Genomic DNA, 27,477 nt, shown 5'->3' with positions numbered 1-27,477 from the left:
GACTTTTCCAGTTTGCATGTTTAATCACAATTGGTTTTATAGCCATGTACTGTACAGAGCCACTGTACTGGAGGAGAGCTACTAGTTTGTGGTTTGGATGACTATATAAATTAATTCAAACTGGAACACTTTCGAATGAAATGCAATGCCACCAAAAGAATTAACAAGCATTAATTGCTATACAACAGGAGATACTAACTTGGAATGTCCTGGGAAAATCAGGATTCATGGTAATCCTATTTCTAGTAATGTTAATAGTGAATTGTTTTCAAGGATCTCAGAGCCAAAACAATGGATCACAATGAACTTGGCCCATTTTCCCCAAGATCAAAGGGTATGCCTAGCTCTATCAATTTGAGATGTGAGTATAGTTGTAAACATACTCTGTCTTCTCATAGTTAAAGCTAGATTGGCATTTGTTGATTATCCTAATGACAAATGCTTATGAAATCAGTTTGTACTTAAATATCTGGCTATATTTTTAAATGTTATTTTTCAAGTTTTCTTTTACCTTTTCCTCATATATTTCTGACTATATGGCAAGTCCTTCAGGTTAAACCTTATTTCTAGAGTTTTTAAAAATGTGCCTTACTTCTAGATGGACTACGTAATACCAGCATGGAGTGATTTAAGAGGTATGTGAATGGAATACACATTTTAAGATTATAGTTACAGCATACCTGTATTAGAGTCTAGTGTTGTGTAGGTAGCAGTGAGGAGAAGTACATTGGAGGAGGTAGTAAAAGGAGAGTAAAAATCTCTCCACTTTTTCAGTGTCACATCCTAAGGATAATACATAAATTTGAAAATTGGGAATGTTCTTAAAGCCTACCTTCTCATACCTTTTCACTTTGATGCTACATAGCTTGCATTGACTCTTAGTAAGTTAGTTAGCATCTATCAAATAATCAAAGCTATCAAAATATAGTAAAAGCAGACTGGAGAGTTTGGACACATATATTGATTCTAGAATATAAGTAGTGAGGAAATGTCCTAAACATCATTCTAATAGAAGCTCTTGATTTGGAACTTTATTTCCAGTTTGGGAACAATTCTAGCCCAAGTTTTGTTCTTTTGGACCTTAAAATATCCACAATCATTTGTAGAATAATAGGATTCCTTAAAGAAGGGGTAATGTCCTAAAGTATTCTCTTTAAAGATAAGCCACAAACTGGGGAAGAAAGGAAAAAACAAATTTTTTGTGGCTAAAAAGCAATTTAAGCTTTCAGAGAAGAATTATATAAACATTAGGCTAGTAGTAATTCAGAAATCACAGGGCTTTATATCTGGAAGACACTTTAGAGATCAAGTCTAATTTCTTCATTTCCCAGATGAGTAAACTAGGTCGAGATTGGCTACAGGACTTGCTTTGACTGCAGAGTTGGTTAGGGACTAAACCTAATACCAAACTACAACTCTTTCCCATTGTTCCAGAATGACTTAATCCAGTCCAAAGCCAGGTATGGGGCAAGACCTAGGTCATGGAATTGACTGGATATGTTAGCATGCCAAAAAAGATAAATAAATAAAGTAACAACAGCAACAAAAAAGAAGGTATTTGGAGAATTACTTTTATTGCTTCTAATAAGAATGAGAATTATTCAATACATTTATAATTAAACTTACTACATATATTTTACTAGAGTTTCACCTAAACTTGTAATTATCTTTAAAATATCTTATCTTTAACTTTTTATTTAGATCCTTAGATATCAAAGATAACCCAGTATCAAAACTTGTGCACTTCTACCATAGTACTTATCATAATTTGCTGCAATTTTTAATTTAGTGTATCTTCACTTCCCCAAACCTCAAGCTTTTTGAAGACAGAGCCTCAATTTTATTTCATTCTGTATTTTCTTGACCTATTGCAGTTCTTGGTACACACTAAGTCCATAAAAAAGTGAAATAAGAAAGAGCTTGAGTGGAAATGTAAATGGATTGTAGACACAGCTGACTCAAGAATTTGCTGTACTATCTTAGATAAATCACATTACCTTTATACGAGCCTTGCATTTTCCATGTATGTAATGAGTAATTTTTTTTTTCAGGAGATAGATCTGGAACCAATAGATGGAAACTATAAAGACATTCTCAGCTCATTGCAAGAAAAACTCTTTCTAATAAGTTAAGTTTTCCAAAGCTGTGCTTGTTTGTTTCCTAAAACAGAATTCTTAACAAATGGAAGACATCAATCATAGGCTTAATGAGCATGTAGCGGAAGAGTTAAGTATTAAAACAATTAAATGATGGAAAGATGCTTGGGGTACAACTTCTTTATAATCTGAGATCTGGTGATGCCATGGGATTATTGTGGCACTGCAAGATTATGTGTATAGTGTGATGAACTGCAGGACATGCTACCCCAAAATATAGTACCTTGGAAATGCGGAAAACCCCAAAAGCAGAAAGGTCTGTCTGAACTTCTATCACCCCTGCTCTTTTGAAGACCCTCATGGGACAGGTATCCAGCCCTATACCCAGAGCAAAGGCATATTGCACAAAAATGCCAAAAGGAATTTTTGATCCTTTATGGTGTGGTAATGGTTTGGTTTATTACCACTACTAATGGTTAATATTAGGTTATATTCATTTTTATTCAATCATACTTGACACGTCTGTTCATTCTTAATCAAACCTGAACATAAAAATACACATTTTTTCCTGGGTCTTTGAGTCTTCCTTTTGGAAAGCTCTCACATTATGTAAAGCTCTGGTTAAATAAATAATTATGCTTATCTATTGTTAATGTCTCTGTCTTTTGTTATAGGGTGTCAGCCATGAAACTTGCGATGGGCAAGAAAAATATATCACTTGTTCTCTCCTAAAAGCACAAACATGAAACACATTGGGACTTGGCCTCCAATAATGCCACCAAGAAAACACCCACTTTACTTCTTTGTATAACATTTTACTCAAATTCTAGGTGATGACATTAATAATAGCTTTTCAATCTACTTCCTGGATTTGTTGTAAGGATAGTAAATTTCAACATACATTGAAAATTAATAGTACCAAAAGAAAACAAGGTGATATAATTAAAAGTATTTCAACAGTATTCTCTCCTGTTCCCTACAGAGAATATAAATTATGTTAAATCAACTGTATAGACCACCCCTTGAATGGAAGGATCTAATAATGGTTTGAAAAACAACATATCACCGTCTGTTTTGCCTGATGTACTCCTGACTATGTTTGGCTGCAGTTGAAATTAGCTTTTAAAAAATTTTATTGATATGAACATGTAATAGCTTTATCTTTTTAATTGTATGTTTGCCAGTTTCTCAGTATTACTAGAGCATAGAATTTCAGATTTATCTCTCATCGCTTACACACTTCACCCACGATGAGGTAAGATTCTCCATCTCCAGCCATATGTAACTAAAAATGTTCTATTAATATTCTGTATTGCTCAGCTATTGCCACAATAATGCTATAAGACAAACCACCGCAAACTTAGTGTCTTAAAGCAACTAGTGTTCATGATTTTTCTAGTTCACAAATCTGTGTGGTGTCTGTAGCAGATCTGTTCCATGGGTAGGTAGACTGGGCTTTCTTTCTTTCTTTGGGTTGGGTTTAGTTCTTTTCACAGGTTTTCTCAACCACTGAGGACCAAGGGCTATCTGCAGTATTCCCTTTTCTTGAGAAGTAGCACAAGTACACTTAATGCTTCTAAAGGCCTTGGACCACGACTAGCAGATTGTCTCATCTGCCTGCATTCCATTGGACTAAACAGTGACCTAGCCAAGTCTACATCAATAGAAAGGAGAAATATATTGGCTATTCATCATTATATTGCCACCACACTTGGGACTAGTAAGTCTACATAAATACTGTAGACTGAATGAATATTCAATAAATGAAAATTTCACTTTCTACTAAAGCATAATTCTAGTTGAGTGTTTCCAATAACACAATTTTGCTATTTCCCAGAGCAGCCATTTTTTTTATTTGAGCATTTTAGTTGCTACAAACCCTCTATTATCATGAGTAAAATTTAACCTACTCAGTGTTCTTCCAATTAGATCTCTAGTTTCCACTTAAAAACAAGTACACTTCCTCTTAGATAAGACAGCCCTTTCAAATAATTGAAATAATTTTTCCATTCTATATATTCCCAGTAGCTTCAACAGTGCTAACCCCATAAGTCCATTGTCCAAATGTTTCTAGAAGCAAATTCATCTGTTAATACATAGATTTCAAATAATCTTCAAATAACTCATAAATATAGAAAGATATCACCTATTTCTAGTTGCTTGTACACTATCAATATTCCAATTATGCAGATATTTTAAAACTAGTAACATAAAGTGATGAAAAAATACAATGTTTTAAAATAATGAAAATCTTTAAGTACAAAGGGAAATAATATAATGAAGATTTGTGTATATATGATGTAGGTCTTCAACTTAATAATTTCCTATATTTAATTAGAACTCTAATAGAGCATGAATCGTGTATAGATAAAATCTACTTTGTATTTCTCCCCTTTCTTAACTTTTGCCCTTTCCCCCATAAGAGGTAATGACTTGCTTAAATATTTTATAAAAATTTACCACATTCTAAGCCACAACCAAAAATTCTATATACATCAAATAATCAATGTTTTACAGACTACAGACTACATTATTTACATTTTGATCTGAAATCAATAAAAAGTTATAAACAGGATGTGTATGTGAAACAATGTTTACTTTTGTAATGACTGCAGTATTCTGTTTAAGTTAAATGTGTTTACAAATCTACAACTACACAGCTTTTTAATCTAACACCAACAGAAGTGCATTAAAACTTTCTACTATATAAAATTTTCTATTTGTAAATGATTTACAGTTCTCTTCATTTGCCTTAAATATTACAGATTAGAATTTTAGAATATTGTGAAGCTTATTTTACAAACTGACACTTCTACACTTTAATAATATTTTTGCATAACATCTATTTGCCTTATATTAATACATTTATACTTGCTTTGACTTTGGCTACTTTTGCCTACCTTTTTAATACCTTATTTGATTTTTCATCTTTCTGTACACTTACGTCTCCTTTAACTCAAATATAGGTTAGTTTTATTCTTTTGTTCAATATGATACTGACGATATTTGCCTATTTTAGGAGAGATTTTTTAATTTTGATTTCTGATGTTTTGACATGTATATATTATACTTCCTTGTTACCTTTTTATTCTTTCTTTTTTGTCTTATATTGTATTAACAACTTTTTATTTTTTCTTCTCTTTTTCCTGTGCTTGCATCAAATTATATGATTTATGTCTAGCACTTAATATATGAGTTCATATTTTTAACACAATCATTTTGAAAGTATGAAGTTAAATAAAATATCCATGCTTCTTCAAAATACATCTAGGACTTGGAGATGTTTTAAATCTTACACCTTTCCTCACAACTTACTTCTAATTGTGATGTCGTATTTTAGTTCTATTTTTATATCACAAAAAATTATTTCTCTTTCTCCTCCTCCTCCTTCATTTTCTTCTTCCCTACAGGTTTGCAAACTAACGTATTAGACCATACTAGATCTTGGTTATGTCCCTTATTCCATCAGGCTCCTTAGCCTTAGTTCCATGAGCAAATCTGCTAAGCAGATCTTCCTTTATATTCACTAAAATTCTCTAATAGAAATTATTATCACATCAGGATCTGTGTCAGAGTTTTATGTAAACCTGAGGAAAAATAATAAAGTATTTTTAAATTTTATAATTTCATTGGCAATATAACACCTACATGGACTCTTTTATTTTTAGAAAATTGAGGGAATTTGGAAATATTCTGGTTGGTAATTAGTAATGGGTCACATTTAATGTTGATTATTTTTAAATTTAATTCCTGACTGTTATCACAAATTTATTCTTCTTCTGCTTGAATAAAGTCATCTTCTCCTTTGTGGTAAATATATTTGAAGCTAAAGCATAAAATAAACTCAGAGATCAGAGAGGTTTAAGAACATCACCTACCTGGCCAGCAGTGTCCAAGATGTCCAAGTAAGCTGGCTCATTGTCAATCCTGACCTGGGTCTTATAAGCATCTTCTGAAAAACACAAGACAACATTTACATTTAAATGTGACAGCAAAGGCATTACTAATTTTTAGATTTCATATAGAAAAATTTCTAAGTTACTAAGTAAGATAATCAGAAATATTACTCAAATAACATATACAGATTGAAAATGATATAAATCGGGAAAATTATAGGAGAAAGTGTTTCTGCTTATGGTGAAACCAAGTAGATTTCTCTTTCATCAGGAAAATTTTATGATCTGCAGTGCCCTAGTGGTGTTACCTAGAGAAAAACATGGAACAAATGTTATTAGTTATTTCCTAACAATGCAGGGCAAAATAGCGTCCTATCATCTTAATGGTAAAGGCCTGGATGCTTTATTAGAAGATCAGGAGTAAGATAAGATTCCCTGCTCTGACCTCCTTTGTTTAACATAGTCCTAGAAGTCATAGCCAGAGCAATTAGGCAAGAAGAAAAAGTAAAATCATCCCAATTGGAAAAGGAGTAAAATTATCTCTGTTCACAGACAACATGATCTTATATGTAGAACCCTAAAGATTACATACATGCAAACCCTAAATGAATTCAGCAAAGTTGTAGAATATAAAGTCAACAAGCAAAAATAAGATATGTTTCTATTGACTAATAATAATATGAAAAGACAATTAAGAAATCAATTTCATTTATAATGGCATCAAAATTAATTAAATACTTAGAATTAACAAAGGATGTGAAAACTTCTACACTGAAAATGGTAAAATGTTGCTGAGAGAAATTAAAGAAGGCACAAAATGTTGAAAGACATTTGATTTTTATGGACTGAAAGACTGTTAAAATGTTCACACCCGCCAAAGGAATCTACAGAGTTAATGCTGGGTTAAACGGTAATTCTGTTTTTAGTTATTTGAGAAATTAGCACACCACTTTCCACAATGGCTGGACTAATTTTCACTCTCAGCAGCAGTGTATAAGCATTCCCTTTTATCTGCAACCTCACTGGCATCTGCTATTTTTTTTTTTTTGACTTTTAAGTAATGGCCATTCTGACTGGTGTGAGATAGTAGGTCATTGGGTTTTTTGTTTGCATTCCTCTACTGATTAGTGATGATGACATAAAGGGATGTAGAATTTTATCAAAAGTCTTTTCCACATCTATTGAGATAAATAACTATGTGGGTTTTGTTTTTAGTTCTATTTATACAATGAATCACACTTATTGATTTGTATATGTTGAGCCAAACTTGCATCCCAGGGATGAAGCCTACTTGATCATGATGGATCCGCTTTTTGATGTGCTGCTGGATTTAGTTTGCTAGGATGTTGTTGAGGAGTTTTGCATATGGATGAACAAACCATAGCTGAGAGTGTGGGATCCAGGTCATGGGCTGCTTTATAGTACACAGCCAGGACCAAGGTCAGTGGGCCTGTTACTCAAGACAGAGAGGACCCTGAGCAGATAGTGATGATGGCAAGGTTAAGGCCAAATTTAAATATAGCTGAGTCCACAGGGAGATGAGGCTGTCTTTGGGTCTATAATTGGGAAGACAGTAAGTGAGCCTGCCACCTGGATTTTGGCCTGCCTTCTCAAAATCTTCATCCTTGGTCTGGGGCTCCACTAGAGTTTCACAACTTCCTACCTAGATCCCCAAGCTCCCACCATGTTCCCACAAAGTCATTTGTGAATGGCTGTCAAATTATTGTTGCTATGGGGGAATATGAGCGGGAGATCTCCTATTCTGCCATCTTGCTGACATCATGTACCCCAATTCAAGATCTTTCTTCTATTTTAACATAAGCATCTACAGTTAGACATTTCCATTTTAGCACTGCTTTTGCTACATCCTATCAGTTTTAGAATGCTGTGTTTTCATTTTCATGCATTTCTGAATATTTTCTAATTTCCCTTGAGATTTCTTCTTGAACTCATTCGAAGTTTGAGAATTGGTTGCTTAATTTCCACATATTGTAAATCTTTCAGTTTTCTTTCAATTGTTGATTTCTAGTTTTATCCCATTGTGATTGGAAAAGATACTTTGTATCCTTTGAATATTACTTCCTACTTATACTTGAAAGATAAAGAAGGAGCACTTAAATTGAATAGGAGGAGTTAAGAGAAAGTGAAGCAAGAGAGAGAGAGAGAAAAAAAAGCAGATCAGAATCCCAAATGTTGAAAAGAGTATTATTGAACAACAACAATAAAAACTTAATTTCAGTGTGGCTAAATCCAAGAGTTTAGAGAAGAAATGTTGACAAAATGTAAGAGATAAATCAGATTAACTTATGAATATATTTAAAAGAGTCATGTATTTGAATTAGGTATCTGAAGTCAGACTGCCTGGGTTTAAACCCTGGTTCCAGAATTACTAGCTGTCAGATTTTAGGAAAATCACTTGACATCTCTAAAATGTAGATGTCTCATTTGTAAAGGTACAATTATTTGTATTTGGGTCATGGAGTTGTTTGAAGGATTAAATGATATAAGGGGAGGAAGTCACCTTATATTTTGTGTGTAATAAATACAAGAGTATCTTGTATTTAAAAAAAATAATAAAGGATAAATATGTTCAGTATTATTAAGAAATGTGGAGTTCATTATAATGCCATCTTCAAATGTGCATTTTAAAATGCTCACTCTGTCTGAAGTGTGGTGAGTGAATTGCAAGGCGGAAGACTAGAGGCACAGAAAGAAGATTAAGTAGATATGTAGTAATCCAGGTGAGAAATAATGTGTAAGATAATGGCATTAGGGTTGGAGGAAAGTTGGCAGATTTGCAAGATGTTTAGAAGGTAGAAACTATAGCATTTAGTGACTAATCAGATGAGAAAACAAGAAGGAGGAAGGTAGAAGAGAAGCTCTCAGATTTCTTGCATTTGAAGTTGGGCAGATGGGCATGACATTTCCTGAAAGGGGAGGCAGAAGGATAACCTCATGTTTAATTTTAGAAATGTAGACTTTGCCTTGCCTGTGACTCATTCAAGTGAAGACAATAAAGAAACAGTTATCTGGGCCTGAAGCTCTGGATAAAGCTCTAAGGCTCTTCTTTCATTGTATTCATTGATGGTCTTATTCATGCCAATCTTATTATACATAGCCGGTTAAATATCTATACTTCTGTAAAACACAGTTTTTACATTATCTGTAAAACACAGCTGGACCTCCTGAAACTGGAAGTCACAAACTCCTAGAGTCTGGCTGCAATCTACATTTTGTTTTATGTAGCATTTATATTATAAGCAAAGAGCAAACTGAATCACTGCTAAAAGATTTTAGAACATCATCTGATTTTGGCACAACTCAATAATTATTCATACTATTGATTGTGAGCCACAAGTAAACAAATGAATTATTTTCAGAAACTGTTGTTGTAGAAAGTAGTAATGATCAACCACAGGAGGCATTTTTCCAATGCATAATGCTGAGTAACTCTCACAAATCAGATTATTGCTAGCTGTGGGAGATATGAAGACACACAAAAACACACATGGGCACTTACAATCATGGTCTCTACTCTCAAGGGGTTTGTAAAATCATGGTGGGAGACATACATATAAACACACATATACAATGAGATGTTAAAATCGCAAAATGTATAAGAGCATAAATCCCACTTCAAGGAAATTCATTCCTTATGACTGTGCTCCAGAAGGCAGGAGTTGTGGAAAGTATGACTTGCAGGGTGCTCCATCTAGTATGATTTTAGCAACTCTCAGCCATTCTAAATGTATTCAGCATATGGCCAACCACACAATTTTTCTATTTTCTATTCCATTGCTCTTTGTACACTGATCTTCCTCTCACAAAAGAGAAATCTTGTGGAATCACTTGCAATTTATTTGAAGATGCATGGGGTTGTTTTTCAATTTCATAGGGAAATAAGAATAGTTACTCTGAAAAGGACTCTGTGACCCAAGGATTATAAGTGAATCTTTCAGATTTTGTGTTTGTTTATTTAAACTCAAAGCCCCAAAGAAGAGCCTGCTGAGGCCAGGGGCACGCTGAGTAATCTAGGCGAGAACTCCTCTGTGTGATTATTTGAGCTCTAGATAAACCCAGCACATGAAACGTATATCAAATAAAAGATTCTCTTGGGATCAGAAAACCCCTTAAAAAGGGACTTGATGAGAATTGGCTCGAAACTAAAGACAGACCTTTTATCCAAGGTTTTTTTTTCTCTCTTTTAAAAAGTGTCTATCAGAGTACACATTTCATTGTGGGGAATCTAGGTCACCTGCCTGGCCTCCATAGAAACTAATCCTTTTCATTTCCTCCCCATAAACAATCTTTCTGTTTCCATTCATTCACTCCCTTTGAGACCACCCATGCAGAAATACACTGTCAGAAATACTCTCTTGAATGCATATAAACACTTCCCTGAATTTCAATCATCTTCCTATAGACCCAATCCTGAAGTGAACTGATTTATCTTCCCAAGCATGAGGCCAAATGTATACAAAGCTTTATCAGGCAGAAATGGTAGCAGCTGCCTGCTATATCATTTGCGCAGAAAAGCACACTGGGACTGCATTCTTGGAGGCACTACTACCTTAAAATTTATCTCAAAGTACTAATGTTTAATTTGAGATCATTTCTTCTCAGGATATATCTTCTCCACTGTCCCTCTTCAGCAGAATTGCGTAAGAAGAAATCACTAAAGTCCTGTATTAAAGCCTCAAATCTATCACTAAATATCTGTTATTGGTAAGCCATGAAACCTTATTTTTAAGATGGCAATAATAGTAAACACTAGTCAATGCATGGGAGTTCTATCAGGATCAATAAAAGTAGCACATAAGATAGTGCTTTTGAAAAAAGAAAGCAAAATTCAAACTCAAGGAATATTATGTTGTGAGTTTTATTTAGCACTGCTTCAAATTAGCCATGAAACTAAATTAAAACAAAATTATTTGTGCTATTTATATTTACCCATGTGAAAATGTTTTTCCCAAGCAAATCATAAACATTTTGGCAAGATATGTTTGCAATAAAAACCAGAAATATAAAGTTTTTGATTAATTAAAAAGTATAAGGTGTTCAGGATAATTTTCCCAAAGCAACTAATATATTTTTTTCAAAATAAACATATTCATTTAAATAATTTTAAAATACTTTAGTTGCAAATATAAAGCTGGGATAATATAAGACCACCAAAATATATAACTAAGAAAAAATACCAGAAATGTAATGGTAAATTTTCATTAAATGACTTTCACATATCTTAAGATGATTGAATACTACTTACATGGTTTGCCTCATAATCTGAAATATGTAATTGGTATTATAATGCAGCTATTTTTCTATAACTCCAAGCTATTATACACCTCCAAGATATTAATCACTGACCCAAATTTTTTAAAGGCAATAAATAGTACAAAGTCTCATAGAATCTATTTATAAGATCTTTCTCAAAGGATTACTTAAATAAATCATCTCAATTGTAGGTACATATGTGTGTGTGTGTGTGTGTACAGAACAGAAGTATCTAGCAACGTACTGTGCTGGACACTTTTTCTTGACCAAAATGTTAAATCATGGATGAATCAGCGTTGATACAAATAATTTGAGTATGTAATAGGTGCTGCACACTCAGAGGGCAATACAGTCTACACAGTTGAAAGGGCAGGTGGTTTCCACCCATACTGAATTTATAATCTTGTGGGAACACATACAAAAGCAATTTCACTATGTTTTAATGAGTGCTACATTAGAAATATTTTGAAGGATGCTTGTTTAGGGAGATGTCAGAGAACACTCAGAGGAACTGATGTTAACCTAAGGTCAGTTCTTCAAGTCATGGATTGAAAACAGAGTTTGGAAGGAGGAAGACAAGGAGAGCTCTGCCAGGAAAAGAGAAAGGAAGTTAAATGAAATCTGATGTAACCCTTCCTTTGAGCCTAAACATTCAATGAAATGTCGTAAAAGTTTGTCGAAATGTTTGCTGGCTGTGAAAAAGGCTTGTAAAACTGGCTGAACTGAGTTTGTGGGATGACTTAGGGTAAAGAACAACCTTTCCTATCATAGAAGTAAAAGCTGAAGACAGGATGCCACAAGGACATAAGCCCTAAACATTCATAGGAATTATAAGGCAGGTCATGCATTTTTTCTCATCCTGCAATATTGATAATTCAGTACAGTTTACTTAAGTGTCTGAGAATAGGTCTCTGAGAAATAGGAGCTTCGAGATTACACAGAAATTGAAATCTTTCCCCCAGAAATCAACTACCCCACTAGCTTCTATTTCTATAGATGGAATCTCCCTAGCATCAGAGGGATGCTGGTTGGTATCAACTACCCCACCACCACTAGGTAGGTAATAGGGTAGTTGATACCAATCAGCATCTCTCTGATACCTCCCAGAGATTCCCAATGTCACTGCTCTGGAAAGTCTGCCCAACGTGGCCAGTCACACACTTTCTGTGGTGTTCACAGGCAGATTCTGCAGTGACCAGCACGCTTGTCAGAATGTCTGTGCTCCTGGACTCCTCTGTAGGAGGCCTTGCCAAGAACAGAAAACCCAGTGAGGAGGGGAAAGCTGGGGTATGTCCTGTGGAAACACAGAACCCTGCCTGGAGATTTGCAGGTACAGAGGACCACTACTGGAAGATGCCATTTTAAACAATGACTTCTCAGATCAAGGACAAGCAGATGGAGATGTACCTGACAAGGAATAATACTCATATTTTGAGAGGTGACATGGACCCCTGGCAGGAGTGTGCAGACGAAACAGCCAAATCACGCTCTTCCCCAAAGTCATTATCTACAGAAAATGCTTCAGGGTGTATCTCATATGTTGGAAATATTTAATCTTTTTCTTTCAACCTGAGAGAATAGAAGGATCCATTGGAAACCTAATTCTCTGGCTTTCTTCTGTCAAATAGATATGAGCAGCAGGACTAGGTCACAGTCACTGATGCTGAATGTCTCCAGTTCTTTGGTTCTGCCTCACTTAATTATTGTTTGGGGATGAAGGGAAAGAGGAAAAGAAGAAGATATTCTTCCTCCCCAGCACCTGGCATCTCGTTCTACCTTTTTTACCCCTCAACATACCCTTGAAAAATGGCTTTATGATCCTAAGACCATGACCTCTGCAATATTTGTCTTCCAGAGGTTTTATATGATAGAATGAGCTTAAATACGTATTATTTCTTCACAGAAAAATAAAAAGAACTTTTATGATCAAGGCAATTGTATGAGTCTCAGAGTCTTAATGACTCTTCATCCTCATCTGATGGACCCTCGGAGAGGATTCCAATGTACCTCTGATGCCCATCGAGAAACTATGAGAACGTCTAGTGACAAAGGTCTGATTTATACTAAGACTGCTATTTCTGGGAAGATAAAATCGATGAAATTTTTCCTATTGTTCCTGCTATGTAAAATTTTAAACCAGGAGCCAATCATAATCCCAAAAGACACAATCCAAAATGCCATAATCTTGAATGTTGAAATACTAGAAGATCAAAATTCCAGAAATATAATTCTGGGAAAAAAAAACTAAAAATATTAAAAATATATTCATTCATATTTTAAGGGAATTGTTTGGAGAAAAATATAAAAATATGACAGAATACTTCATAGGCCTCTTTAAGCAATAAAATAAGCAATAATAACATACATATTTTTGCAAACATAAAACACTCAGGTACATTAATGACAGTCTCAGGAATGTAACAGTTATGAGAAGATAAACTATATTCATAAAGAAATAGGTCAAAAAGTGAAATGTATAAACACATATCACAAAAGTTGTTCATTGTGTGCGCATAGCTTTATAATTACAGTCCACTGAAGCACTGTCATGAACAGCCTAAGTACTGGCTAGATTGACTAGAATCCATGATGGGTCACCACCATGTATGTCTGAAGAGCTGAGATCTCAAGAAATTTTATATTTCACAAATGCAGATGTACAAAAAGGACTTCTCTTCATTGATGGTGGAAGGTTTAACCTTTTTACATTGAGTACCAAGAAAGCCAGTGTTGTAACTCCTAGTCTGAAACCAAAGCCTCAAGACTTGAGGAGCTGCTGGTTTAAGACCTGGAGTACAAAGGCTGGTGAGCCTGGAGTTCTGAAGTCTGAAGCAGCAGAGGAAAAGTCTGTCTCAGCTCTCAGAGAAAGATCAATTCACCTTCTGCATTTGATCTCTGCAGGCCCCCAGCCAATTGGATGGTGCTGCCAACATTGATGGCAAATCTTTCCCAGCTAGTCCACTCAGACTCACCCAGTGTTCTCTGCAAACACCCCCACATACACACCCAAAATAATGCTTTACCAGGCTTCTAAATATTCCTTAATCCAGTCAAGTTGACACCTAAAATTAAGTCCAAAAATCCACTCCTTATCATCTTGACAACCATACACGTTTCCTAAAACCATACTTAATGTCCAAATAAAGATAATTACAAGGTACTAGTTTCAGATAACATGATACAGTTATCCCATACTGTAATTATCAGGATTTTAGACTTTAGGGATTTTAGACTTTTGGGATGTAGATTTAGGAATTTTGATCTTTCAGGATTTCCACTTTTGGGATTATGGCATTGAGGATAGTGTCTTTTGAGATTATTATCCAAATTTACACTTGCTCAAAAATTAAATACGTATGTGTATATTGAACAAAACACATACATAATTTGTATGCTAAAAATTATACAATACTAATGAAAGAAATCAAATATTTAAATAAATATTATTTTTATAGATTGGAAGACCCAGTATAATAAAGATGTTGATTCTGTACAAATTTATGTCATGATTTAACAAAATTCTTATCAGAATTGCAGAACTTTTTTTGTATCTATAGCACAATTTATTAAAATATTTTACGAAAAAGGAAAGGATTTGGAATAGAATATTAAATCCACAATATAATGAATAGAAAGGAATAGGAATTTTGAAAAAGAAAAATAAAATGGGAAGAATCAGTTTACCTGATTTTAGGAGTTATCATACAGTTACAATAATCAAACCAATGTGATGTAGGCAAGGGTTACAGACACATAGAAAAATAGAACAGAACAGAGAATCCAGAATAAAACCCACAAAAATGTGACTGACTGAATTTTGACAAAGGCACAAAAGCAATTTAGTGGAGGAAAAAATATGCATTTTTAACCAGTGGTGTGGGACCAACTAAACCCCCATTGGCAAAACAAATAATCCTAGAGCTAATCTCATGTCTTTCACAGAATTAACCTAAATGAATCACAGAATTAAATATACGATTTAAAACTACAAGTTTTAGAGAAAAATGAGGAAATCTTCAGAATGAAAAACTCTTAGAATTAAATTTCTAAGATGACATATTAAGCATAGACTATAAAAAAAGAACTTCACCAAAATTTTAAAAATCAACATTTTTTGCTCTATGAAAGACTCCATTAACATGAGGAAAAGACCAGCTAGAACAGTAGAAAATGTTTGCAAATCACATATTTGACAAAAAACTAGTATTTAACATATATAAACAACTCTCAAAACTCAACAGTAAAAGCAAACAAATAGGCAATCCAATTACAAAGTGATCAAAAGACGAGAAGGGCAATTTTCACCAAATATTATATATAGATGGCAAATAAGCACATGAAAACATGTTCAACATTATTAGCCTTAAATAAGTGCAAATTAAAATCACAATAAGGTATCACTACATACCTATCAGAATGGCTAAAATAAAAAATGTAGTGACATCACCTAATGCTGGTAAGAATGTATAAAAATTGGATCATGCACACATTGCTGATGGATACATAGAATGTTACAACCACTCTGAAAAACAGTTTGGCAGTTTCTTACAATAATTTAAAGAAAACTAATCATGCATGCATCATACAGAGCAACAATCGCATTCTATATGTATCGTACAAAATAGCAATTGCACTCCTGAGCATTTATTTCAAAGAAATGAAGACATGTTCACACATGAACACAAAGAAAGTAATGTTTTCATGTTGTTTATCTTAGCTTTATTCATAATAGCAAAAAATTGTACACATAGCAAATATTTTTCAGTCAATGAATGGTTATACAAACTGTGATACAACCATATCATGGAATACTGTTCGATAATAAAAAAGCAGAGGAGTGGAGTATCACTAATACAGGCAATAAAGTGTGTGCATCTTTTTCAAATTTTTCTAATTGAAACATGCCAATCTTCATTGGTTAGAGACTGTATGATTCCATTGTATGATATTATTTAAGTGACAAAATTGTCGGTATAAAGAACAGATTTGTGGGTGCCAGGAATTGTGGAGGGAGAAAGGTATGGCTTCATAAGGTAACATAAGGGATCCTTGTGGTCAGTGAAATGTTCTGTGTCTTGACTATCAATATCAATATCCTGGTTGTGACACTTTGTTACAATTTTCAAGAGGCTACCATTAGGAAAAGTGCATAAAGGGATATGAGATGTTTCTGTATTATTTCCGGTTTTTATTTATTTTCATTTATTATAGTTTGACTTCCAAGAAGAAACAATCTGTATTATTTCTTATAATTCCATGTGAACTTATAATTATCTAAAACTAAAAAGTTTAATTAAAAATATCAGTATCCACTTATGTTTTAAAAACTCCAAATTTCCAAAAGCATATTAGAAAACTGGGCAGAGAAAGCATCTTGCTTTACTGATTACTGTCTGTCTAAACAAAACCGAAAGCTAACATCATGATTTAGAAAAAAATACTAAAATTATTCCCTCTGAGAGTGGGTACAAGATAAGAAAAGTCAGTATCAACAATTTTATTCACCTCATGCTTGTGATTCATACCTGCTTAGTTCTATAAGAAAAATGAATGATGTGAAAAAAAAAAATGTTTAGCACAGAAAAAAATGCCACTATTCATGAAAAATATTGTTTGGGCAGGTATGTAGAAAATTCAAAGAAGCTATAGAAAAACTAGATCAAATAAATGAATTTGTTGAGTTTTCTGGAAACGAACTTAGTAAAGAAAAATAAATTGATTTGTGAGTATAAGAAACAAAGAGATGGGAAATTAGATTATTTAATGATGCAATTTACTATAATATAAAAAATTATCAAATTCCAAAGAATACATTTTGTGAAACTTTTGTTAAGACTTCTAGTTAGAAAGCTATGAGATGTTATGAAGAAAATTAAAGATCATCTAAATAAGTGGAAGTATAGGTCATGTTTATGGGTTGGATGATTCAAGATTGTAATGATGTTAGATGTTCCCTAATTGATCTAGAAATGCATATCAAACAGATATTGGGGTGGGAGCAGTGATGCACAAACTGATTCTAAATTTATATGGAAATGAACAGAGCCAAGAATTTGTTTAGAAAATCTTGGAAAAGGACAACAAGCTCTACCATGTATTAAGACTTACTATTAATTCATAGCAGCTAAGACAGTGTGATATTGGCACATGGGTAGAAAAATAAACAGAATACAGAACCTACACACTAATGAATCCTTTTTTAATACTACAGTTAGCATTTCTGAGCAGTGGAAAAAATCTTTCATTAAATAAAACTGTTAATTGAACATAAATATTGTAATTTATATATTGGATATAAATATTGGAAAATAATGGAATTTGCTACCTCACATTATATACAATAAAGAAATTTTAGTTAGATTGTAAATGTAAACATTCAAAAAAACAATAAAGCATATGGGAGAAACTTTAGAAGAATACCTTCATGACTTAGAGTTATAAATCTTCTTAATAACTAATATAAAGCTGCATAAAGTAAATGATTGACCACTTGGAATAAATTCATAAAAACTGGGCTACATTAAAACAAAAAAAAATTTGTTCATCAAAAATTTTTAATAAGAGAATGAAAATACGAGCCATTTTATGAAATAAAGTGGGTGTAACAACAAAATGTTCATATCCAGAATATGGTGGGTTTTTTTTTGTTTTTTGGTTTTTGGTTTTTTTTGAGATGGAGTGTTGCTCTTGTTGCTCAGGCTAGAGTGCAGTGGCATGATCTCGGCTCACTGAAACTTCTGCCTCTTGGGTTCAAGCGATTCTCCCGCCTCAGCCTCCTGAGTCACTGGGATTATAGGTGCCCGCCACCAGGCCTGGCTAATTTTTGTAATTTTTAGTAGAGATGGGGTTTCGCCATGTTAGCCAGGCTGGTCTTGAACCCCTGACCTCAGGTGATCCCTCCCAAAGTGCTGGGATTACAGGCATGAGCCACCTCGCCCAGCCCATATCCAGAATATGTAAAGCATTCCTACAAATCATTCACAAAAAGGCAACTGCCAATGAAGGGCAGGCAAGAGATTGAGGGTTAGCTTTATTTTCGGTTATTGTGATGGTAGTTTTTGGTTGGTTTGTTTGTTAATAATAACAGATAAAGCTGTTTATTTTTATTATTAAAATTATTATTTATTAATAAGTTTATTAATATGTATTATGTATTATTATTTATTCATAAGTTTATTTTGAGATGGAGTCTCACTTTGTCGCCCAGGCGGGAGTGCAGTGGCATGATCTCAGCTAACTGCAACCTCTGCCTCCTGGGTTCAAGTGATTCTCATGCCACAGCCTTCTGAGTAGCTGGCACTATAAGTGTGCACAACCATGCCCAGCTAATTTTTGTATTTTTAGTTGAGACAGGGTTTCACCATGTTGGCCAGACTGGTCTCAAACTCTTGGCCTCAAGTCATCCACCTGCCTTGGCCTCCCAAAGTGCTGGGATTACAGGGTGAGCCACCGAGCCCAGCCAGCTGTTTATTTTTCATAATAAACCAGAAATGTAAATTATTATTTTAGTAAATAAACTTAAAGCTGTATAACCTTATTAACAACCAATAAAAAGCAAATTAAAACAATCATATGATGCAAATGCTAACCTAACAGCCTGGAAATTTAAAAGACTATCAATATCAAATAATGGAGAGTTTGTGGTGCTATGAGAACTTTCGTAATACTACAGTTGGTGTGTAAAATGGTTCAACCAGTTTAGAAACTGTTTGAAACTATCAACTAAAGCTGATCCTACACATAACTTACGTGGCAAGCTGAATTATTGGTTTCAGTTATATATGTACACATATATAAGTGTGCGTGTGTGTGTATGAGAGCATAATATAAGTGTTTATATATGTGTGTATATGTGTGTGTGTGTATACACACACGTATCATGGTCTCATGGCAAGTGGGTGTACTTCCCCATTCTTTGATTTTAGACTTGACCATGATAAAATAACTTGCATAATAAAATAATAATAGGTGTGATGTAAGAAGAAGCATGAAACAGGCATGTGCGGTGCAGCTCATGCTGCTCTGATTATTCCATTGCCATGGGAAAAACGTTCCCTCATCCTACTGATTTCAGAAGCAACCTGGATACCTATCTGAAACAAAGACGTCCCAACTCATCTACAGGTGTATGAGGGACACACAAAAGTTATTGTTACTACTCCGACTTTGTGGCAATGTGTTATACAACAAAAACATACTAGAACACTTTATTACAAGCAATTTCACACATCAGGGCTATATGTACATGTAGAGTTACACATGCACGGGAAAGGCATAAATGAGAATATTTATATCACCATTATTCATACCATCCCTAAATTAGAAACAACCCAGATGTCTTAGTTCATTTGTGTTGCTATAAAATAATACCTGAGGCTGGGTGACTTATAAAGAAAAGAGGTTTATTTGGCTCACAGTTCTGCAGACTGTACAAAAGCATGGGGTCAACATCTGCTTCTGATGAGGGACTCAGAAAACTTCCACTCACGGCAAAAGGTGAAGTGGAGCAGATGTCATATGATGAGAGAGGGAGAAGGAGAGAGGGAAAAAGGGGGCAGGCTCTTTTCAGCAAGAGCCTTGTGGGAACTAAGAGTAAGAACTGTGAGAATAGTACCAAGCCATTTATAAGGGATCCACCCCCATGACCCAAACACCTTCCATTAGGCTCACCTCCAGCATTGGGGATCAAATTTCAACATATGTTTGGAAGGGACAAATATCCAAACTATATCACCAGAGTGTATCAGTAGTAGGATGTATAAATCAGCTCCAGTGTACTCATAGAGTAGATTATCTTTGCTGTGAATTTTTTTTAACTATAGGCTACAATAATGTGTTTCAGTCTTAGAAACATAATGTTGAGTGAGAGAATCCAGACAGAAAATATACTTTACTTTGAAAAAAAATGTTTTAAAAAGAGAATTTTGTAAATTCCTGAAGTGTATGAAAGGATAAAATATTCACTTTCTCTAACTGTTCCTATTTTTATGGTAACACTATATCTGCACAAAATTAACTCATCATTTTTTTCCAATAATTTTCTTATTTTTCTCTAGTCTATAACAATTGCATTTCATATAATGACAATTTCTAGATAATTAGTCTTCACATTGAGTAAATACATTTCTGACAGTGTTGGTGAGTATTGGTTTTGGGGATGAAAAGCAGAATGATGTCGAAGGACCTTTCTGTTTAAAACATCTTTCTCATTGGCCTGGCAAGATGCCCCAAGTTCCACCTCTCTGCTTCATTCCCTCTGGTGAAGATAAGCCATTTTACTTCCAGGAACTCCCTATTAAAATGCAATAAAACTACAGGAGAGGTAAAATATTAAGCTATTATCAACCACAAACAGCTTACCCTGAGATTACTTTTGCACAAAATTAGCTGTCACAAGAGAAAGCGGAAAGCAGGGCCTGAGGGAATGATCAGAAGGAATGATAAAAGGAAAATGGAAGGGGAGAGAAAAACTGCTAATAGATTTAGGAGCAGAGACTAAGAGAGCACTGGGTGAACAGTGGAGCTGCAAGAGGTGGATGGGCTCCTGAGGACCAGAAAGCACCGCAGGTTAGGGCAGCAATCTGCTGAAGAGTAATGCATGCGTGGGAGAAAAAGGTTCATTCTGCTTTCTTCTCAAAACTGATGAACAATATACACGTTTTTTTCTTGTTCCCCAAGCTTGCTGAACACGGAGTTTTAATAAGTGAACCCCATTACACACCAAAGATAAATCTGACAGAGAGGAACATAATGCTTGCCTTTGTGAAGTTGGACAATCCTTAATTTGTCAGCTTCTCTAAGAGCTACAGAAACAAAACTTCCTCTATAGAAGGAGGACAAAATGTTTTGTTTCTGTTTTTGTTTTTGGACAATGAATGAGCTACAGTGAAGCTTAATAAACTTTTCTGTACATACAAATCTCCTGAGGATCTGGTTAAAATGCAGATTCTTTTTCAGTGTTGGGCCGGGACTGGGATTCTGTATTTTTAGTAAGCTACCAGACCATTCCATGCTTCTGGTTCAGAACTTACAACAGCACTATGCAACAGAAATATCATATGAGCCACATATTTTTCTAGTAGCTATACTAAAACAATAAAATGAAATGGATTAAATTAAATGTAATATATGTTATTTAACTCAATTTATCCAAAATGTCATTTGAATGTCTGCAAGCAATATAGAAAAATATTAATGAGATATTTTACATTAATTTTCTTACACTGAGTTATTAAAAGCCATGGTGTATATTACACTTAGAGAACATGTTGATTTGGACTAGTCACATGTCAAGAACATGAAAGTCCAAGTAGCTCATGGATACTGTGTTAGCCAAGGCAGATCTAGATAGAAATGATCACTTGTCGCAAAACCGTAGATCTCCGTAGATTCAAAATGTAGCTATAGAATATTCTTTCACAGCTCTTCGTGGCCTTTTTGATGAGACAAAACAATAATTTAAAATATTATACAAGTGAATGTCATCCCTACTTATGGTTTAAACTACTACTATGTTTTAGGTAACTATTGCATAGTTTACTTTTTGTATTAGGGTTATCCTGAGAAAAAGAACAAGTAAGATAGATGTATGTACACACACACATATATTATGCATTTTCCAGCATATATATTATACCTTCTGTATTTACAGATATATATGTGTGTGTGTGTGTGTGTATATATATATATGTGTGTGTCTCTCTCTCTCTCTATATATGAATTTATTGTAAGGAATACAATAATGGAGGCTAAGTTCTTAGATCTGCAGCCAATGGGCTGGAAAGCCAGGAAAGCCAGTGGTGTTTTTTGAAATTCAGTCCGTCTGAATTTGAAGGCCTGAGAACCAAGAGAACTAATGGTGTAACTTCCAGTTTAAACAAAGGAGAGGACCAGTGACCCCAGTTCAAGAAGTCGGGCAGTAGGAATTTCCTATTACTCAGCTTTTTTAGGACTTCAATGGTTTGAATGGGGCCCATCCACATTAGGACGGGCAATGTGCTTTCCTACATGCACAGATTCAAATATTACTGTCATTCAGAAACATTCTCACAGACACATCCAGGATAACGGCTGACCAAATGCCTAGGCACCCCATGGCCTAGTTGATTTGATGCATAAAATTAACCATCACACTTCCCTAAGAGGGCTTTGTGCATTTGCTCAGTCAGAAACTGTTACACTCCCTGTTGAACTTCTACAAAACCTTGCACATAACTCTGTTAAAGAAACTTGTTCATTCTGCTGTAATTATTTGTCTTAGTCTCAGCAGTATGAAAGCATGAAGCATGCCTTATTCATCTTTGTATATTCATTTTCTGGCATTCTGACAGGTACATAATAAGTGGTCAGTAAATTCAGTTTACTTTCTTCTCACGTTATGTCTAGCACTCTGCTCAGTTTTTTCAGTTGTGATGCTTATTTAATTTGCACAACATGTTGTCAAGTATATATCAATATGTCCATTTTAAATATAAAAAAGAGGTGTTACACTTTACAATCAGAGCCAATAGGCAGTGGTTGGGAGATTAAGTCTGTTAGACACCAAAAGCTGCTCCTATTGTGCTACACTGTTTTTTTTTTGTTTGTTTGTTTTGTTTTTTAAGACTAACCAAAGGAATATAGAGGTTTTCTTTAAAGATTTGGTGTTGTTTCTCAAATGAATTGAGTAAATGAACTAGACTCCCAAGTCTAGTCCAAGCTCAAATTAATATTCAGATATAAACAACAAAAAGCAGAACCATTTCTAAAACCACATTGACTAAAACACAGGAAAATCATGACACTGGACAACTGTTAAGTTTGTAACCCAGAATCTTTCGAGTCCTACCTTCCATGATTGAGACAGAAGCAGCAATGCACTTCCTCAGCCTCCTTTACGTAGAATTTACAGGCTCTTGTATCCAATGAAAATGTTCATTCAAATGTCAGCAATATAAGTATACCTGTGCCATGTGTATTTGAATTTCTGGGAAGAAGACAGTGTAGGCAAACACCACTCCCATACACACTGGTGGCAATGACAGTTTCACTGCTGGGTTTGTGCAACCAAAGCATAATTTAGACCTGCTTCAGGATGTGTACTCTCAAAATTCACTTCTGTGTATCCACTGCAGGTGATGTAAGCAATATATACAAAATTCTTTCCAACTTTGGGCACCTTGAAATCATCCTAGAGAAAGGACTGCCCACACCACTTTACAGAAGACTTGAGTTTGGACACTCAATAGCCTGGTCATCCCTATGAAAATTATTTTTCCTGGACCTAGCTCTTATTCCTTCCTCCTTCTTTAGGCTTCTGCACCATGAGATATTTGATTGTTTCTTCTCTTCCCCAAAGCAGCAATTCTCATTTATAGTCTCTGTGTCACCTTTAAACATCTGGTCTCCATTTACCTTTCCACCACTCAGTGGGAACAGCCTGTTGTTTCAGAGATACGCACCAGAGCAAAAGACAAGGACACACAGCTACTGATTAATTTTTGTAGCACGTAATTCACTCCTTAGTTTTTCTCTCCCTTCTGAGGCAACGAATGTAGAAAATGCCTGCCACATGCGGAGACTGAGTGATTGTCACACGTTCCTTTCTATGGTTATGGGCTATCAGCAGAAACTCAAAGACGTATTTTTGTTTTTTAATTTTTTTTTCCTGTTCCCTTCTTTACTTCCCTTCCTATGTTCAAAATTATGACTGCACTTGGAGAGGAAAAAAAAAGCAATGTTGAGAAACCAAGGAAAGAGAAGTAAGAAAGAAAGAAAAAGAAGAAAGAAAAGGAAAGAAAAAAACATAAAAAAGAAAGGAAGAAAGAAAGACAGAAAGAAAGAAGAGGGGGAGGGAAAGAGGGAGGAAGAAAAAAGGAAGAAAGGAAACTGACCTGGAGTTCTTACCTGATTAAAAGTTTACCTTGTTTCATATTTTTATGCCAGAGAGACACAGCTAATGATGCTAATCTTGTATCCCATATGTGTTGTCATGGATTTCACCTACTCATTCAAAATATATTTTGAGCATCTACAAATTTGTTTTGGAGCATGATATAAACAAAACTGAAAAAAAATCACATCTCTCACATACTATTACGTAAAGGAAGAGAACTTAAAATAATAAAAGGTGATAAATAGTGAAGCACTAGTTTGCTATCTCAAGGTGTTCCCATCAAATCTTGGAAAATAGCCAGTGACTCCAAGAAGCTTTCAAATAATAAAGATGAGGAGTAGGTGTCAACATCTGGGATTTAAACATGCCTGATGATCATTGACATAGAGTTATTTTTCCATGTCCTTGACTACTGTGTTGAGAGAGAGAGAATTTCAATGAAAACCAATGGAAACTTTAGATTGTAACCAAATCATCTAAGCCACAGAACAATGTGGCTTGTTGCACACAGTTTGCAACAAGGCTCTGATGGTTTCACAATACATTTTTCCACTTAACTTCCAACTTCCATCCACTCACTGCTATTTGTCCTATTTTCTAAACACACAAGATTTTTTTGGGTTCTCTTAATAAACCATGGGATAACACACTTTCATGACATTGTTTTACTAGGAATGCCTTCTTCCACCTCTCTATTATGCAAAGTGCTGCTTATTAGCTTTAAGAACCACCTCTAATATTATTTTCTTTGTGAAGATTTGACTTACCCATCTGTCTCAAAATACACAACTACAAATCAATTTACTACATCTCTATAAGAACACTTCGCTCATAAGTAGAGATGCCTATAAATTCTTGCCCATACTCCCTTTTCAGTTTTGGCTCTTCTGTTTGTGAAACATAACCCTCTACTCTCTCACTGCTAAAATGTGTAATACTCTTTTTGCCCCACAAGCTAGGTCAAATAGATTGGACCAACACTAAGCACTTGGTCTTAGATAACAAGTTGAATCTGATTTTCTGGAAATAGGTTTTGGATTTTTTTTTTTTAAAGATCCCTTGGTGATTCTAATGTGCAGCCAGAGGTACAAATCACTGAACTAAAGGAATAAAGCTATACACTACATTGAGTCAATATTCAATGTCTCAATCATGTAAAAAAAGAGATACAGAAATTAAATTACTAGGTATCAAGATCATGTATAGCCAGACTGGGCTCCCAATTTTGCCAAGTGGGTGTGCTAAAGCTTAGAAGGCTGCTCTGCCAGTCTGCAATGGTGTCTGCAATTAACGCCTCTTCATTCTTTTGCAGGGGTTGGGGGAATAATGTCATATATATAATAATAAAAGAGGTAAGTTTATAGGACTTTTACAAGGTAACATAGACTGTAAGTGCTAGATGATTGCAAACTGGGTTACTGCAGGGAATTTGTTGTTGGGAAGACCTAATTTGAGGTCCAGTTCTAAAATATGTCAACTCAATTTTTATCACCAAGGACTACAGATGTGAAGGTTTATTATAACAAAAGAAGAAAATAAATGTCTACCTCAATGTTTCCCTCTACTCCTTTCCCAAGTCTCGAAGAAAAGCAAATTTACAACTTCCTTAAGAGACAACTTTACTATTATTTTCTAACTTCAAGAAGTTCTTCAGTTTAAACTTCAATATCTTTATTTGCATCTGAGGCTGATCTCTGCTTATGCTATGATTTTTTCATAGGCACTGAGCAATAATAAAAAAATATATTTCATTACTTTGATCAGTTCATAATAATCTGACATTCATAATGCAGGTTCACTTTGTTAAAAAGGCTGACACTCATGGCCATACAGGTTACGTAGAGTACAATTCTAGACGGTCCTGTTTCCTTAAACTCCAATGTGAAAGAAACTACCCGGAAGTGTGAAAAATGAAGTCCCTGCCTATGAGAAAAGGCGAGAAGTGACATATTTACATACAAATGTGCATGACCATACATTTGCAGCTAGAGCAAATATTAGGATATTCATGGGGCAAGAGAAGTTGTTTCCACTAGAGAAAAAGGAGTCAAACAATCCAACTTGGCAAATTAACCGAGAGTTCCAAAGACAGAAATGGCCTAGATAATTATAAAGTGATCTGAGAGTAGAAATTGAATGCAAAACAGTACCTGATCCACAAAATCACTGAGGATTTTATCAGGACACTTGAAGGTTTTCATTTCATGACTTTCAGACTCTAGAGAAGTTAAGATTTTCAAAAGATACAAAAAGACAATATATCCAGAAAATAGGTGATAAAAGGAGGAGGTTGTAATGCCAAAGAATGGCAAAAACAACAGACATCTTTAACTTCCTATTTCTTCCTTTAATAAGAGAATTGTATTGAGAATCAAAAGATCACACTAACATTTGTAAAGAAAGAATGAAATCTCAAAGTGTATTATTAGATTGTAAGGGAGTATGTAGCTACTGCAGTGGAGTGAAAAATCTCCTTTTTCAGATTAATGGCATTTTAAAGTTCAAAAAAAGTGTATAAATGACAGTTTGAACCATCACCACACAGGGTAATGTGCTTCATATAGGTAACTGACTTGCAATCTCAGTTGACAAAATGGAGAAGTATAACCTGAGAGAAAAGATAATTGGAGAGATTAGTAAATGTTTGAATTATTCTGTCTAGATTGATAAATGGTATATTGTTTTAGGTGTATAGAAGTTTTCTAATAGTTTGCTATAAATGTTGCCATGTGTCACAATTTGCTTTGCATTTTTATTAATTTTCACAGAGGTACAGAAAAATACATGTTCATATAGGAAGATGGTTTAAAACTGAGAAAGATGATGAATAGTTTAAATGATGTAACTGGTATCCCAAAGGTCCTTGACAGGGTTAAATAATCAACTGCAATAGGACAAGACTTCAATGGAGATTGGTACAATTTTCAAAGGATGTTTTCTTTTTCCTTCTTAATATCTATGGACAGGATAAAGAGATTTACATTCAAAATAGCAGTTATGATAAAAATGAGAATTTTTCTATTGATAAGTGATATGGTTTATCTCTGTGTCCTTGCCCAAATCTCATCTCAAAGTATAATCCCCACGTGTTGAGGGAGGGATGTGGTGGGAGGTGATTGGATCATGAAGGCGGTTCCCCTATGCTGTTCTTGTGATAGTGAGTTTTCAAGAGATCTGATGGTTTAAAAGTGTTTAGCAGTTCCCCACTCCCACCCCCTTGCAGCCATGTAAGATGTGCCTGTGCTTCCCTTTTGCCTTGAAGTTTTCTGAGGCCTCCCCAGCCATGTTGAACTGTGAGTCAATTAAACCTTTCTCCTTTAAAAATTACCCAGTCTCA

The 27,477-nt window shown here is 34.6% G+C and overlaps 1 protein-coding gene across 4 annotated transcripts in view; it reads right to left on the bottom strand.

The window, feature by feature from the left end:
- LOC105499326 (Ras like without CAAX 2) overlaps nt 1-27,477 on the bottom strand; it is a 384,381-nt gene that overhangs the window by 235,711 nt on the left and 121,193 nt on the right. For all 4 annotated transcript variants that reach the window (XM_071085442.1, XM_011771904.3, XM_071085443.1 and 1 more), the window contains exon 3: nt 5,975-6,048. In XM_071085442.1, coding sequence (XP_070941543.1) covers nt 5,975-6,048 — 74 coding nt within the window. The remainder of the gene's footprint in view (nt 1-5,974; nt 6,049-27,477) is intronic.

The sequence above is a fragment of the Macaca nemestrina genome, chromosome 19 (genome assembly GCF_043159975.1).
Source record: "Macaca nemestrina isolate mMacNem1 chromosome 19, mMacNem.hap1, whole genome shotgun sequence".
Lineage (NCBI taxonomy): Eukaryota > Metazoa > Chordata > Mammalia > Primates > Cercopithecidae > Macaca > Macaca nemestrina.
Note: the sequence above shows the minus strand (reverse complement) of the source record. Positions and strands in the feature narration are given on the sequence as shown.